The 15,371-nt window shown below is 42.6% G+C and overlaps 1 protein-coding gene across 1 annotated transcript; it reads left to right on the top strand.

The window, feature by feature from the left end:
* Positions 1-8,972: 8,972 nt before the first annotated feature.
* id3 (inhibitor of DNA binding 3) lies at positions 8,973-10,983 on the top strand. The gene is made up of 3 exons (XM_073484204.1): positions 8,973-9,384; positions 9,716-9,790; positions 10,209-10,983. The coding sequence occupies exons 1-2, from the start codon at positions 9,085-9,087 to the stop codon at positions 9,767-9,769; spliced, it is 354 nt and encodes a 117-aa protein (XP_073340305.1). The 5' UTR covers positions 8,973-9,084; the 3' UTR covers positions 9,770-9,790; positions 10,209-10,983.
* The last annotated feature ends 4,388 nt before the right edge of the window (positions 10,984-15,371 follow it).

A 15,371-nucleotide genomic window follows, 5' to 3' on the forward strand; every position in this document is an offset into this window, starting at 1 on the left:
ATACAAAATAAATTTAACCAAAAAAATGGAAAATCATGCACTTCATCAAGCTAGATTACTACTACAAGTCTCTCACATGAGAATATTCACAATTATCACAATCGGTGATAAATCTTATCAGGTCTGGTTAGGTTTAGGCACAAAAAACGCTTGTTTAGGGTAAAGATCATGTTGCCACTGCCTCATAAGAAATCAGCTCATTTAGGTGCATCTGAATGTAATATATGTATTGTAGAAATGTTGATATGATACATGTGATAAAAAAATTGTATCTGTGGTTTGCAGAAAGTACAATATCAGCACTTTATCCTGACAACTGGGCTGATAAAACCATAACTATCTGCATTTCAAACCATAAGTGTAAGTGAAATTATGTTTTGTTTTTAATCGTTCGGATGAACCAACCTTTCCATATATCTTTTTAATATATCAGTGTTGCCTGAATTTCTGAGTTACTTTAGCCTTTTCTTCTGCATCCCCTTATAAATATAAATCTTCTCTCTTCTGTTTTTGTAAGTGCTTCCCGTCTGTGAGAACAGTCCATATTCCTCGTTTGGCCATTCTGGGGAATTGGAGGAAGCAACATTTTTAGAAATCTTGAGTGGCTTTGACCCTCCGCTTTGGCCAGAGTCTTAACTTAGTGGTGTGAGGATATTTTAAGTAAATTACAGAGTGGCCGGAGAATGTTCGCAGGAAATGTCCATAAAACAATACACACAGACCAAACATGGCTACACAGATATAGGCATTTCCTGGTAGTGTTACTCTCTTAGGGAGTGACTCATGGTGGTGTTACTTCAGCTTTTTATTCTCAGAAACAATACACAGATGTTGATGCATGTTAGCTTAGCAACGACAGCAGTAGATGTGAGAGGATGGTCTTTTAAACCCTGGTTGATGGCCTAAAATGGTTTGAAAACTGAACAAGAACAGCAGTTACACAAGTTATGTGTTTTTGATGGTTTTACGCACAAAACCCAATTAAGACTTGCTCCATAATGCCCAGCTGGACATGGCAATGCAGAGCTGACCAGCTGGCAGAGTGTCCATTTTCCCTGAGTCCGCACCATGATGCCGTGCACGTCACACAACCAAGATTAAAGCCAACTCGGGGTAAGAGGGCATGTCAGTGTTTAGGAGGGGATTCACGTGGCTGTGGGTGAAGAAAAACCCACAAATCAAGACAAGATAAATCACCCTAAATGGAAAAAGAATATGAGCAGACAAGTATATGACAGCCAGCCAGACAAAGTGAGAGACAGTCCAGTAGCAAGGACAGGGTGTGTGTTGTGTTTGATTGGTTACGGAGCTCAGTAGTCTGTGGAAGAGCTTTTAATCAGGTCACCGACAGTCCAGACCTCTCTGCTCCCACTCTGCCCCCTCCGTCTGGAGGGCTCCGCCAGGGGTGACCAAGAGGGGCACCGCTGACCCAGATTAGGAAAGGGGTAAGTGTGTGTATATGTGTCTGAGTGTGTGTGTATGTGTGTGTGTGTGTGCAGGGGGAGGAATCAGCTGTGTATCATGTCTCAATCCCCACAGTTTCAATTCATTAGCAGCGCAAGGAAGGGACAAGACAGATGAGGAGGGGTGGCAAGTGTGTGTGTGCTCATCCATGTGTGCTTTTACATATATCCATTTGTACGTGGACATGTGCTAGATCAAGATTGTCTGTGTGTGTGTGTGTGTGTGTGTGTGTGTAGGGGGTTGGGAAGAGAAGAAAGAAAAAGTGCTAGAAGAATACAATGCGAGTGACAGAGAGAGAAAGTCACTGCTGCAGCTCATCTTAGATTTCAGGGACCCACTTGACCTAGAAACACATGACACACACACATACACACACACAGGTGCAGAGATACCCACCAGGGACCTAATGGCCTCTGTCTGTGAGTCTCTGTGAAGCCTAACCAGCTGAACCCATGCAGCAGCCGCCACAGCTTCAGGCTCTTCTCTGACTTCCTTTCACCCAATCCCTCTCCTTTCTTTTCTTTCTTTCTTTCGCTGAGTGTCTTTTCCTCCTCCCTGTCGCTCTCCCTCAAGTCTCTCCTGCAGTCTTTTTCCACACTAATGTTCTCTGCCTTCATCTCAGCTTGTTCTCTTCATTGGACTCTGCTTCCTGATCACCCGTACAAATTTCCTGTTTGTATCTCCCCATCTCGCTGCCCCAGTCCATGACGCCTCCGCACAAAAACACATGCATGAGCACATGCGTTGTGTGGGGTCTGCGGACAAAATGAAGATCCGTATCTGTCCTTAATCATGTGCACAAGCTTGCTAGCGGAACTTAATTCACTGCAACTTACAGCGAGTTCATCACAAAATCAATAGATGTTTTCTCTCGTACCTGTTGTGCTATTTATCCCTTAGATGGTTTTGGTGTGAGTTGCTGAGTTTTTGGAGATAACAGCTGTAGCCGTTTTTGTGGCAACGAAAACCACCTTTTTTTACTCGAACTCGGACCATCTCCAGCCATTTTTGTGGCGACAAAACTGGGTGTTTTTTAAGGAGACCTGGGGACATTTCCAGCCATTTTTATGGAGAATAAAGCCAGCTATTTTTCACGGGAAGCCAGACCATCCCCCAGTCGTTTAAGGTAGCAACCAAAACCGGCTTTTTTGGTTGCCAAACCAGGCCTAAACCTAAGCACAGCATAAGCACAGCGCTGGGACAAGAGAGTAATAGAAAATTGGACCTTAACAAACATCAAGTTGCCACATAAAGAAATGTTAAGTTTTAATGGATCAGTGGTTTTGCAGAAACGTGCTTGTCTAACATTTATTAGACTATTTTATTAGGCAATTCGGTTGGAGGAGTTTCATGTAGGAACTATTTTCTTTCTACCAAACTGCACCCACCAACTGTGTCAACGTGCAGAACGAAGCATGCATCTACATACGGAGGAGAGGAGAAAATTAAACACGACAAGGTCTGTGGACTATCTTGGGTAACCGAGTCGTGAATTCTGGAAAGACATTGCATTCAACTTTTTAAAAAATAAATGTTTGGTGCTATGTGCACCACAGGCCGAGTGCCATCTGGTTCAATAATAAATTGGAGAGAAGACAGACATCTCTACGACTGATATCTCCAAAACTCTGCAACTCACACTTAAACAATCTTGATGGATAAATAGCACATCAGGTAAGGGGAAGAATATGTACTTCTGAGTTTGGGGTGAACTGTCCCTTTAATACACCATCACAATGGGTCAAAAATGTTGGGATTTGTTTATTTCCATTCGAGTTGTTTCTCCACCGCAACTTGCTGGCTTCTCCTTCATCTAGCTTTGGTGTCTTTTAATGAAAAGATCAAGCTGCAGTCTGAATACTTGTATTTTCTCCCAGTATTATACCCAACAGCAGTTTAGAAGCCAAAATGGACTTCGCTTTGGGTATCCTGGATGGATTTAAGTGCAGGAATATACGCTCTTTGTGTCTGTATGTACAGGCTACACTCTGTGTGGGGTCTCACAAAGTATGGACCGAGACTGTCTTTAATTACAAGGTCAAAATGCTAGTTCAAGTGAGTTTAATGTGTATTTACCACAAATGTCGCCATTTGCAAAACAACAGCAAGAACGGCAATTACACAAGAGGATTTTGTAATTATTATGGTCATCATCTGGTAGTCATCTGCAAATTGTTGCATAGGTCTTGATTTGAGTTCAGAGAGCCTCCGACTGATTCCCTGGCAATGATGAGACAAATAGCAGACAGACAGCCAGTTTGACTCCATGCTGTCTGCAGACACTCATTCTGGTGTTTATTTGCAGTTTTGAAAACAGAGGAACGGTTTTAATGCTTCCATTAATGGTCATCCAGTGGAAGACCACAGCAGCAAGTTTGCTGTCAGCTCCAGGGAGGCTGTAAATAATCATTCTGAGTCCGACTGCCTGACAGTCTGTCAGCAGGCTGAAGAATGCAGTGATGTCTGCTCTGTATTGGTCAATTTGTTCTTACAACATGACAAAATTCAAAAACCTTTCGTTTGCGAGAAATGATGGAAGGTGTTATGACTAATCAGATCATCCTCGCCTACACCAACTGGCCATGATCACCAAGTCTGACCTTAACTGTGCTTACACAAAGCCAGATGTTTATCCTCATCAGATGCCTGCAGAATAAATTCCAGTCAGGGACGCTGAAAACGCCAAAACAATAGTGTGACCAACAGCTGGCAGCCTCTCCACCCGCACAGGCACACTCAACATTACAGTCAGCTTGTTTTGGCCCTATGTGTGGTGGCCATGGGCTTTATGGCCTTCTGTGGACTGTGTCCCACCTGCAATACAGTTGTATGACCTCCATTCATTCCTGCATGGATCAGTAAAACACCCAAGGACATAGACAGGGCCACCTGTCTCACCTCATCACAACATGATAATCACAACAGCAAAGTTCCCACAACGGCCAGCCATGTTGGTGTGACATTATTTTCTTATGTTATCGACTTCTGCAAGGTATTGTAGTCAAAGGTTCTGCCTCTAAGCTAACCTGACCCGCCAGATTGTTTGTTACACAGGACCATCCGGGATGTCGTCCTTGGAAAGTGTTTGGAAAAGGGACAGCACTTTCAAAAACTACATGGCAGGTGATCGGACGAACAATCTGTCTATCACGGGCTAGCTTCAACCAATCAGATCAACAGTAGGAGAGCTAGTACCACTAGTGGAGCCAGACAGTAAATCAAACTCAGTGGCGGTCCTAGCTTGCATGACGCCCTGGGCGAACCTCACCTTCAGCTTAGCACACACACGCTTCTTCAGGACAGGAGCTGACAAATCTCAATTTCGCCAGTTTGTTCTGGCCACGTCAACCAGCATGCTAATGTTTCAGCCTAGTGGCCTTCATCACAGCATGGAGGAAAACAAAATCATGTCATTTATATACAGGGGTTGGCAGGCGATTGGCTTAAAAGGGTAATTAACTTCTTACGGTCCCATATACATCTTCTCTTCACATGACGATCACTTAGGTGAAATGGAAAAATCCATACAGTTGACAAGTTAAGTCTATGTTTAACTGATTTTTACCCCAAAACTGCTACATCCTACAATTCCCATGATGCAACTCTGCAGCATCCGATGCTCCCTGCTTGGTAAATACACACCTGTCAAACTGTGCACCCCCACCTTGTACTCAGACTTCCTGTTAAACATCTGCAGTTCCAAGACAAGGTAACCCTGAAGACATCACTATGACGTCCGCTGGGTTATTTCTTCAGACTTGACTGAAGCTCCTACACCGTCAAAGAGGACATTGTGTAACTGTTCTGACTGACTGTGCAGTAGCCTATGCGGTGTGACAAGTTAACTGACATATGTGTCACAATTGACCACATGTTTATCAGTTTTGCTACAGCTGCAAGGACAAATGACTCATTTTTGCTGAAACATACAGACCGAAAAAGGAAGTAAGGGAGCACATTTGTGTTTATTATCATTACATCTTGTCCACCATCAGATTTGGTCCCAGCTGTCAGATCCTCATATGTCTCAAATGTGTTTGAATGCAATCACACCAGCTACTTGTAATTGGCTCAACCAAGATGCTGTATATTTTAGTGTTAACCTGACAGCCACAGTCATTGACATAAAGTTGCTCAAAAGTCCTCCTCACCCTGGTGTGGAGAGTTTACACTGCCTCACAATGGGCACCTAGTGTGTGAGTGAATGAACCAATGAATGAAGTATGTGGGTGAGTTTCTTTCTTAACACATTGGGCCCCCTCTCATGTAAAAAAAAAAAATCAAGCAAGATCATTATGCACAAGCTTGAACAAGCGAACAAGTGACCAGTACAAATCAACAGTGTGCATAAAATGTCATGTCAGTGCCTGGGTCACTTGGGACAAAAGCTCGGGATCTGTAGGCTGTTCAAAGCTGATGGAGAACACTGTAGCGTCTTTGATGGAGGACGGAGTGAGCAGAGGAGGAGCAGAGGAATCCTGCACGACACACACCAGGGATACAAAGAATTAAGTTTCAGTGTGTTTCTTGCCACTTCATTATCCCCCCCTACAAGATGGGCCTGCACTTGTGGATGAAAAAGATACCCCACACTGCCTCTCCACATGACAGTGTGGTGGTTTACCCCCTCTGTCTCTCCTTCTCATCTCACAAGATGACCCTCATTACTGTGCACTTGGTTGTGTTGAGAAGAGACACTTTGCTCTGAGAGGTTGAGATGAGTGGGAGGGAGAGGAGGCAGGTATGGAAGCACACACATTCAGGCATGAAAGTGGAACAGATGTTAAGGCTTATTATAATGTGAACGTTTTTTGTTTTTTTTACCTCCATATTTCAATGAAATAAAGTGGTTCGAAATTTAATTGAGAGAGAGAGAGAGAGAAGTAGAGAGGAGAGGAGAAGGAGGGGGGGGGCGCTGCTAATTATGCATGGCGATTGTTGATGGCTTGATTGTCTGCGTCCAGCTGCACGGAGGAGCGGGGAGAGGGAGAGGGAGGGCGGGGAGAGAGGCAGACTCACTGACGCCAGGCTCGGAATTCTCCCATCCATTGAAAGAGAGACCCGATTGTGTCCGGGGCCTTTCCGACAAGCACCTGATCCCTGCTCAGACACACTCGTGTGTGTGTGTGTGTGTGTGTGTGTGTGTGTGTGTGTGTGTGTGTGTGTGTGTGTGTGTGTGTGTGTGTGTGTGTGTGTGTGTGTGTGGCACAGATTTACGCACTGAAAACTCTGGAATCCGCAGACAAGCGTTGTCATGGGAGGGGGGGAAAAATACACTCTGTTGGCATTTTTGATATCCTAGAAATAGCTCCTGTTGTTCCTGAAAATGAACTCAGGAACAGCGCTTTCTGTGGATGATCAAATTCAAATAACGTTTAAGTCAACTCGACTCGGAGGCCTGTTATCTATTTAGCCAGCAGTTCGCTCTGTCAGCAAATATACACAATTATATTCCCACAAGACTTGGGAAATTCGGGGCAATATTTGTCCTCCTCTTGACATATTTAAGACAGATATTTAAGGTCAAAGTCTTGTTTGGATACTCTGCACCGCACACAATATATCTCTAAAATAGCGCTGGGCTGAAGTCCTGTCTCACGGTTCAATATTGTGATTTCTCCAGAGTGACTTGTCATACAGGGTCAGTGGCTTAGGGGAGGGTGAGGGGGGTATGACTGCCAGGAAGAAGGCAGCCAGTGACTTGAACATCTGGTAAACCCTCTGCGCGCTGAGGAGGAGGAGGAGGAGGATATCTCCGGCCGTGCGTATTTACGCACAAATGTGTCCAGATCACTATCTTGAAATTTGTAAATTCAACCCACTCTTTTTGTTGCATGTGACTTAGTAAAATGTCAAACTAGCTTACAACCTCTCCTCCATTTTAAGTGGATTAAAAGTGGATCGATCAAACTCTTTTATCTGAGTGGGTGGGACGTTCGCAGTGGTTGCAAAATACCAGGCTACCATTCTGGCACCCACAGTCCATTCAGCAACCACTTTATCTAACTACTGTACAAAAACTACATTACAAGTGTAAAGGTAGATTTGTCCTGGCTTTAGTAAAGGGCACATGTTGTCACTGAACATCACTTTCCTGTCACTCCAGATCATGTTCGATTCTTCATCATTACACAAGTTTTGGAGTATTTGGAAAGGTTTTCCTATGAACTTCTCTGAGTGCAACTACAGACAGGAGGAGGGAGGGAAGCGTGGAGTTGGAGGGGGCGTAGAGCCATGTCCATGAGTGACAAACCCCCTCAGCCAATCGGATCTCCGAGCGCCTCTGCTTCTCTCCCCTCCGCTGGTCGGACGGGGGAGGGCGGGCCGTCTGCCAAAGAGGGGAGTGCGCGTCGGGGTGAATGGATGACGTCGGGAGGCTGGCGCCAGCATGTCTGGGACTGGCGCGTTAGATCAACACAGCTGGGCCGGGATAGGACACACAGCTGGCTCAGGCCTGCATTCCTCCACAAAACAGGATTGTGAGAAAAGGGGAAAATAAGACCCAAATAGGAGCAGAACGGGACGTGCTTTGATGTAAACTAAAAGGGAACAACATTTGGAATTGTTAGAATATAATAATCATGAAACCGTTTCACCCAAAGGAGGTTAGAATTGAACATTTAGACGTGACAGATGAAGTGCAGCCTTAATATTCTTTGCGGGTTTGAGATATTGTTTATTAAACATGACTTTCTGAACTATAAAAGACGGTTCATAAGCTACTAAAACATATATAATCAATCAATAAGCCCATAACTAATGATCGATCACCAGAATAACATGTGCTTGGCAGTTATCTACTGTAAAAACAGCCTGATAATCCACTGACCTTTTACCTATATCATCCAAATGCTCTGTTTCAAACATTTTAATTTTGTATGCGAGTTTTTGGGGGACAGTGTGTCCTGAAATAATCATACACACCCCGTGAATATCCACCTCTCTACATAGTATTATCATAGTTAGCCTCGTTTTGAAGAAATTCTGTGTCTTCAAGGTCTTGACACAGTCTGACATGCAGCCAAACTTCATGAAACATTTACAGTAATCAATAAAATAACCCATAATGAACATCTCTGGAGTATCTCTACTTGACAAGACTTTTATTTTGAAATCTTACAGGATTTATAGCTGATTGTAAAAGTAATATGGAAACTGTGATAAATCTATACCTAAAACAGCCATCTCCTGGAGACATGAGCAGTAGTAAAGTCAAAGTATTCATCTTTTTTTTTTTTTTTACTTTTCCTCCAAACTTGTTGTGTCCTACTTTAGGCCACCCGTTTCAAATAAATCCCACCACCTGAAAGAGGTAACTAATTGATTGACAATCCCCTCCAGGCATCCCAGCCTAATTTCCTCATTCTTTCCAGCTCTTCCACAAGGTGATATCAGCCAATGAGCGCGGGCTGTCTCTGTACACTGGCCAATCGGAGCGCGATGCGAGGAAGGAGGCGTGAGCGAGCGTGCGGCGTATAAAGCCCTGACTGTACGTCGCTGTCAGAGCACTGTCGCTTTTTCCCGGAGACCACAAGAACGCCAACTTACTTCTATTCACGCACCGAACCGACTCTTGTTGTTGTTGTTGTTGTCGTTCGTTACCACACGTCTATTTTCATCATGAAAGCCATCAGTCCCGTCCGCTCGGTGAGGAGCTGCTACAAGGCCGTGTGCTGCCTCTCGGAGCAGAGCCTCGTCATCAGCCGGAATAAACACTCGTGTCTGGAGGAGCAGGTGAGCGCGCTGTGCGACATGAACGACTGCTACTCGAAGCTGAAGGAGCTGGTGCCGAGCATCCCGCAGAACGAGGCGGTGAGCCAGGTGGAGATCCTGCAGCACGTTATCGACTACATCTTCGACCTGCAGATCGCGCTGGAGGCGGAGGACGCAGCCGCGCCGAAGATGGTTTTGTCAATAAAGGTGAGGGGTGGGGGGAGAAAGAGAGAGAGAGAGCGTGCGGGCATGGATGCGTGTCCTTCAGCAGCATACTGGCTTTTTCTGTTCTGCAGCTGAAAAGTGGATTTGATTTCATAGTGTGTCTGCGGATTGCTGTAAAGTTTGCTTCACTCACGCGTCTGCGCCTGCATGCATGGCGCTTATTCTGTGTTTTTAGTCTGTTAGGATGCAGCAGCAGATGTCCTCTAATGTGTCACGGTTACAAGCAACACTGTTACTCTTCATTACATGCAGTGGAAAATAAAGAGTAGCCTATCAAGCGTCTAACCCTGCTTCTCCTCTGCTCTCCATCCAGACTGCGGATCTTACTCGCAATTTCTCCAAAGAAGAAGGACGATTGTGCCACTAAAGATGACATTTCCATATTACGGTAGGTGTGTGTTTAACTCGTAATCCGTCACATCTTTAGAAATTATTATTATTAAGATCACAAGATGAATTGGCTGGAAAAACACGTCCCATCTCCAGGCAACTCGTTTAAGAATCACCACTGTGTTCTTTTTGTGAGGTTCAAAATAAAACTTAAAAAAAAAACAACCAACAAAACAAGCGAGAATAGTGTTGGCATTGATGTGCTGAAGGGATGAAAGTCTCTTTACCCTGCACATTCGCCATGGTTGCCAATTAGACAGGCCAGTGACTGTGTAGCGGATTCATCGCTATCTGCCTGGGGTTAATGAAAGTTCCATGCGAGGCGCCAGTCTGTCTGCTCGCCTCTGCAGGGAGGGGAGGGGTGAGGGCGAGAGGGAGAGATCTGACTTCACTTTTCTTCCTTTCTCTCCATGCAGGTGCAGGGAAACACATGTCTCCACTTCACTCCGGGCAAGAGGACAAGAGGGGCAAGAAAGGGTGGGATAGGTATTTGGAAGAGAAGGAGAAGAAGGAGGAGGAGGAGGAGAAGGAGGAGGAGGAGGAGGGAGGTGAAGGGTTTTAAAGAAAGAAAAAGACAAGAAAAAACTGTTTCCAAGATGAGTGGGGGATCAACAGTAGTGCATGAGCAAGAAAACAGAGACTCATTCTTTTGGCCCCTGGACAGACAAATCAACACACCAAAGCAGAAGCCAGGATTGGAAAGCGAAAGCGAACCGGCTTTATGTGCCCTCCTTCGAGAAAAAACCCTGGGATCCCCTGTAGCTAGAAGTAGAAATATTGGTACATTGTTCTTTTTATTTTCCTTTTCCTTTTGGTTTTGTTTTGTTTTTTTGTGCGTGTTTCATTCCCAACCTAAACACCCAACCCTGAACCCTTTCTAGTCTCACATCATCTCATCATCACATAATTATTTCCCCACCCTAATCTGATTTCTAACGATCTGGAGACTGTTACAACTTTCAACCGAATGTGTACATATCTGCTGTGGGTATGTAAGGCTGAATGGGAGTTTGGGTTTTCTTAGGTATAATCAGAACTCTATACTAGAGTTAATTGTAAATGTTTGTAGGGATTGTGTTATTTCTACAGACAATGTGCTGTGAGTTTCATAAACTCTTTATTATAAAGTGTGCTTTGTATGTATGTATGTATGTTCTTATGTAATGAAATAAAAAAACAAGATGTGAAACAGTTTGGCCTTTATCGTTATGTTTTGATATCACAGATGCGTTTGATCTGAAGTGGTGTTATTCAGAAGTGAAGGTTGACGCTGACGTGACTTTTTGGGCTTTGGATGACAATGAAATGCTGATACAACAGGATGTACTCAGATGAATCTTGAGGTTGAGTGGTTGGAAATCAAACGAAGGGAGTTTCCTGTGAGTGCTTCTAATTTTCCAAAGAATGAGTTGCCATCAGATTACAACAGTTGAACTTCCTAAATGGTGAAGAAGAGAGGATGTCACCGCTCTGATCATTCATAAATCTTAAGGGCCATGCTCAGCAGATGGATATAAACATTCATGGCACCACTTCAGCATGTGTATACTTGAACATGTGCTGCCTTGACCTTGGAAGCTGAAGAGCATCTCCTGTGACATCCATGCATCATCACAATTAGGCCTACACAAAGAATATAACTGTCTAAACATACAGTACATTCTGAAATAAATGTTACTGTACTTGGCTGGTGCCAAAAGCTGATCAAACTACTCCACCTTGTGGAGTATGAGGCATGAAATGTTGGCACATACCACCATGTGGCCTCATCCGGATCATCAGCAACAGTAAATAATTGTTCAGTGTTCCTATTACCTGTCTTGTTATTTACGGTCTTACCAAACTTTAAAAGAGAGACAAATAAAACAGTCAGACTCCTCAATATGATGAAGAATTGAATAAATTGACCTATTTCTAACCTTCAGCATATGCTAATAATGAGGTTACAGCTCCATCTAGTGGTGAAAATAGGTTATTGGAAATCATTTTCAGTCTAGGTTCAGGCTGCCCAAAGTGGGCTTGCAATAATAATCAATTTGGCCTGCTGGATTTTTATTATTTTTCATTATTTCATCTTAACAATACAATACAATAAATTATAATGCATTACATTACAATAGGTGCTTGCTTTTGTCCCATGGCCAGGGGTAGAACACCAGTTCACTTGTTGTATAGTTCATAAGAGGGCCTCAAAGGTCCCTTTAACCCTTTGACTTTATCTGATCCTATTAAGTTTCAGTTTTGGCCCTCCAAAGGGAAAAAATATGGAACACAGACTGTAAACAGGTGACAAATTACAGGAAACCCCTTAATAAATGAGTGGACAAACATAACAAGGTTATGGTCATGGTGGATCTGTTTTACTGTGGGAGGGCATGTTGGGCGCATGGCACTGTTAGATGGAAGGGTCGCTGCTGATGGAAGTTGATCTGACTGATCACGTTTATCCTGTGAGGAAACTATCCTTATGGACGCAGGTTCTTCCAGGATGAGAATGCCCCATCCACAGGGCACAAGGGCTCACTGAATGGTTTGATGGTTTACAACAATCCTGCCGCACAAAAACATCCACTGTGCCTGCAAATTCTAAATAATATACTTGTTTAACACTGTTTTTAGCAAGTATCCATCATCATCAGTGTCAAAGATAAATCTTAGCATGCTGTTCCCAACTCGTTTAATACTGACACTTTGGATTGTTACGCTGGCCACCAACCCGAAGCATCTACATTATAGTTACATTTTTATGTGTCTATTTCTATTTTCCAGCTAATTCTTTTACTTGAATTACATTGAGAATGACTAATGAGTCAAATTCCTTGTATATGTACACATACACAATAGCTGTTTTTGATTTATTTATTGCTCAGACTGTGTGAGTGTTGAACTCTTCGGTCATTTCAGGGGTGTAGTTAGATCAGGTCATTAATGTCATTTGTTCCTCACCTATAGCATGCAAATGAGGGGACAATGTACCATCATCACCTTAATGTATATTACGCTTACAATGAGCTACAAATTAGCATAGAGAAGAGACAACAACTGACTGACACTGTGTCAAAAATAAACATTGTAATTTTCACAAAGGCAGTATTTGTTGACTAATGTTTTTGTTGGAATATGCAGATAATTTGATTGCCTGAAGCTAACAGCAAACAAAGTAAACAAGAAACAATGCTTGAGGCTGCAGCACAAAAGATCAGGTCCCAGTTTACACCACAAGGTGGGGGTGTTGTATGAGGATGCGACAACTCATGTCCTCCTGACATCCCAGGAATGTGAACCCTGTGAGCACAAGATAAACTTGTTGCTTTGGATGTCAAAATGCACCTCCGCAGGTCAAGTGTTGGTTTGACATAGAAATGCAACCCTTTGACCCTGCAACAAACCCAAATTTGGTTTGATACAGGACAGAGATGACTGAGCATCAAGTGATGAACAAAACAAGTCAGGCCTAAATATAATCCAAGGATTTCATCAGTCACATAACACCAACTCTGATTCATTGCAGCGATGACATGGACAAGTTTTGGCATGTGTCAAACAAAAGCCCATCACTGCTGGGAACAGTATGTATGTTGATGTGAGAGCACTTTTTCTGTTTGTCTGGTGTGTAGTGAGCCTCCAGTGAGAGCTATTTCACACCAAACTTACAACCACTTTAAAGACACATGATATGTTTACTTTGCACCATTTATAGTCCAGGCTAACTTCATGAGTTGTTGCCTCTCAGTTTAGAAAACAGTCAATGTCAAATAAAAATATAGATATCATGAAATACAGTATCGTGTCTAGGGGTGTCACGATAAATCTGTGTTGACAATAACCTTGATATTTAAAAAGTGAAGTATTTATATCATACTAATAATAAACATGTGATAATATTGTGACATTGTATTGATTGCAGATGTTACGTTTGTTTATCATTTTATCTGGTGGCCTTTTCATCATTCATTAAGTGTCATTGTTCTCTTTCCACCCCCCTACACTCATATTTTTAGTGTAATTCATTCAAATCACAGAGACAAACCACACAATAAACAAAGTCATACATTAATTTTACTGCCAGGGCCGGATAAAATGGATGGAAAACAATAGGTAGACTGTATTTTTTGGGCCCCCTAAACTCATATTTCAATATTTGGTAAACAAATAAAATTACTTAAATGGCACATGATTGTGATCATGCTCATTAATTATTCATTAGTTATTACCTATTATTATATTTTTAGGTAATTAATATTACTTTTTTAAATGTGTGTTAAACATTAATGTATGTAGTTGATGTTCTTTTTTCCTTGTTGGCCCCCCTAGTGGTAAGGAGGCCCTAGGCATGTGCCCAGATCCTGCCCAGCTGGCAGCATTAGTTCTGTACAGATATCACAATAATAAAATTATCCTGAATTCTTTTTGCCACAATAATGCTGTCGTGGAAATCTGATATAGTAAGAGCTTGTGTCATATTTACCAGTATGACCAGTTTCATGTGCGTAGCCCAGTGTATCATACTTTGCCAGATCATATCAGAACGGGTGCCTGATCCTGATCCGAGCTCTCCAAAGAAGACATTAAAAATCACATTTAAAGACAGTTACTTTAACAGTTTCTTAATAGTTTGATCTGAACAGCATATAAATCTGGACTCCCATGACAGTGGTGGGTTATGCAATATCTCTAAAGAGTTGAACTGCAATTTGTAGTTTGGTATGAAAGAGGAAGAAACCAAGGGTGGAGATTTATTATTTTGCCAGTTCTGTTTGTATTTCTTGTCTCTTACATGTGTTAAATGTTGCAACATCATGCGAAGCAGATTTCTCAACCAACAGACAATTACGATTTATCTTACCTAATCCAGTGTAATAAGCAACGGGCTGTGTCAGCTTTCCCACCATTAGTTCTCTGTAGGTGTTTTCCTGAGTGAATATATCACAATGATCTTATCTTGCATTCAGAACATTTTCAGATTTCTTGATTGCATTTTGAAATGTAGTTCAAATAGAGGCATGACAATAGGCCTGCTTTGGTTGGGACTCTGCTATGTTGCCTTGGCCAATGGGGGTCAAGTCATATGGCTTGGGTGTGTGAGGCTGTGAATGGGGGAGGGGTTGTTTTCTTTCAATATCGCCTCTGAGCCAATAAGCAAGAGTGGTACTGAATGAATCCAATTATCATCTACAAACTATCCCCAGTAGCACCTTGCAGCAGGCCACAATACACTTTCATCAAGTGGAAAATGGCTTCCAATGGAAACAATGAAATGCCCCCTCTTTTAAAGGCTCCAGGAAGATTAGTTTTATACATAATCACATATTGTATATGTTAAACCCCTTGAACACTATTGTTCAACACATTTCCCAAACATTTTGACCAAAGACAGACTCGTTTTTTAATTTTTTATTAGCTTCCACAAGATAAAACCTTTCCTATTATTTGAAAAATATATTCAAGGGTCAGTGTCATTTCTTGTTACACTTGTTCCCCCCAGGCTAAACCTGACATGTTAATAACAAGCATATTAATCAATATTAATGTCTCAAATGTCTCAATGCACTTTTTGGGCTGTACCATTACATCAAATA

The sequence above is a fragment of the Pagrus major genome, chromosome 16, assembly GCF_040436345.1.
Source record: "Pagrus major chromosome 16, Pma_NU_1.0".
In the NCBI taxonomy this organism is placed as follows: Eukaryota; Metazoa; Chordata; class Actinopteri; order Spariformes; family Sparidae; genus Pagrus; species Pagrus major.

Excerpts from the sequence above, each read along its gene's own strand:
- id3 (XM_073484204.1), top strand. The coding sequence starts at position 9,085 with ATGAAAGCCATCAGTCCCGTCCGCTCGGTGAGGAGCTGCTACAAGGCC. Across the intron at positions 9,385-9,715 it reads AGATGGTTTTGTCAATAAAG|ACTGCGGATCTTACTCGCAA; the intron begins GTGAGGGGTGGG and ends CTCTCCATCCAG.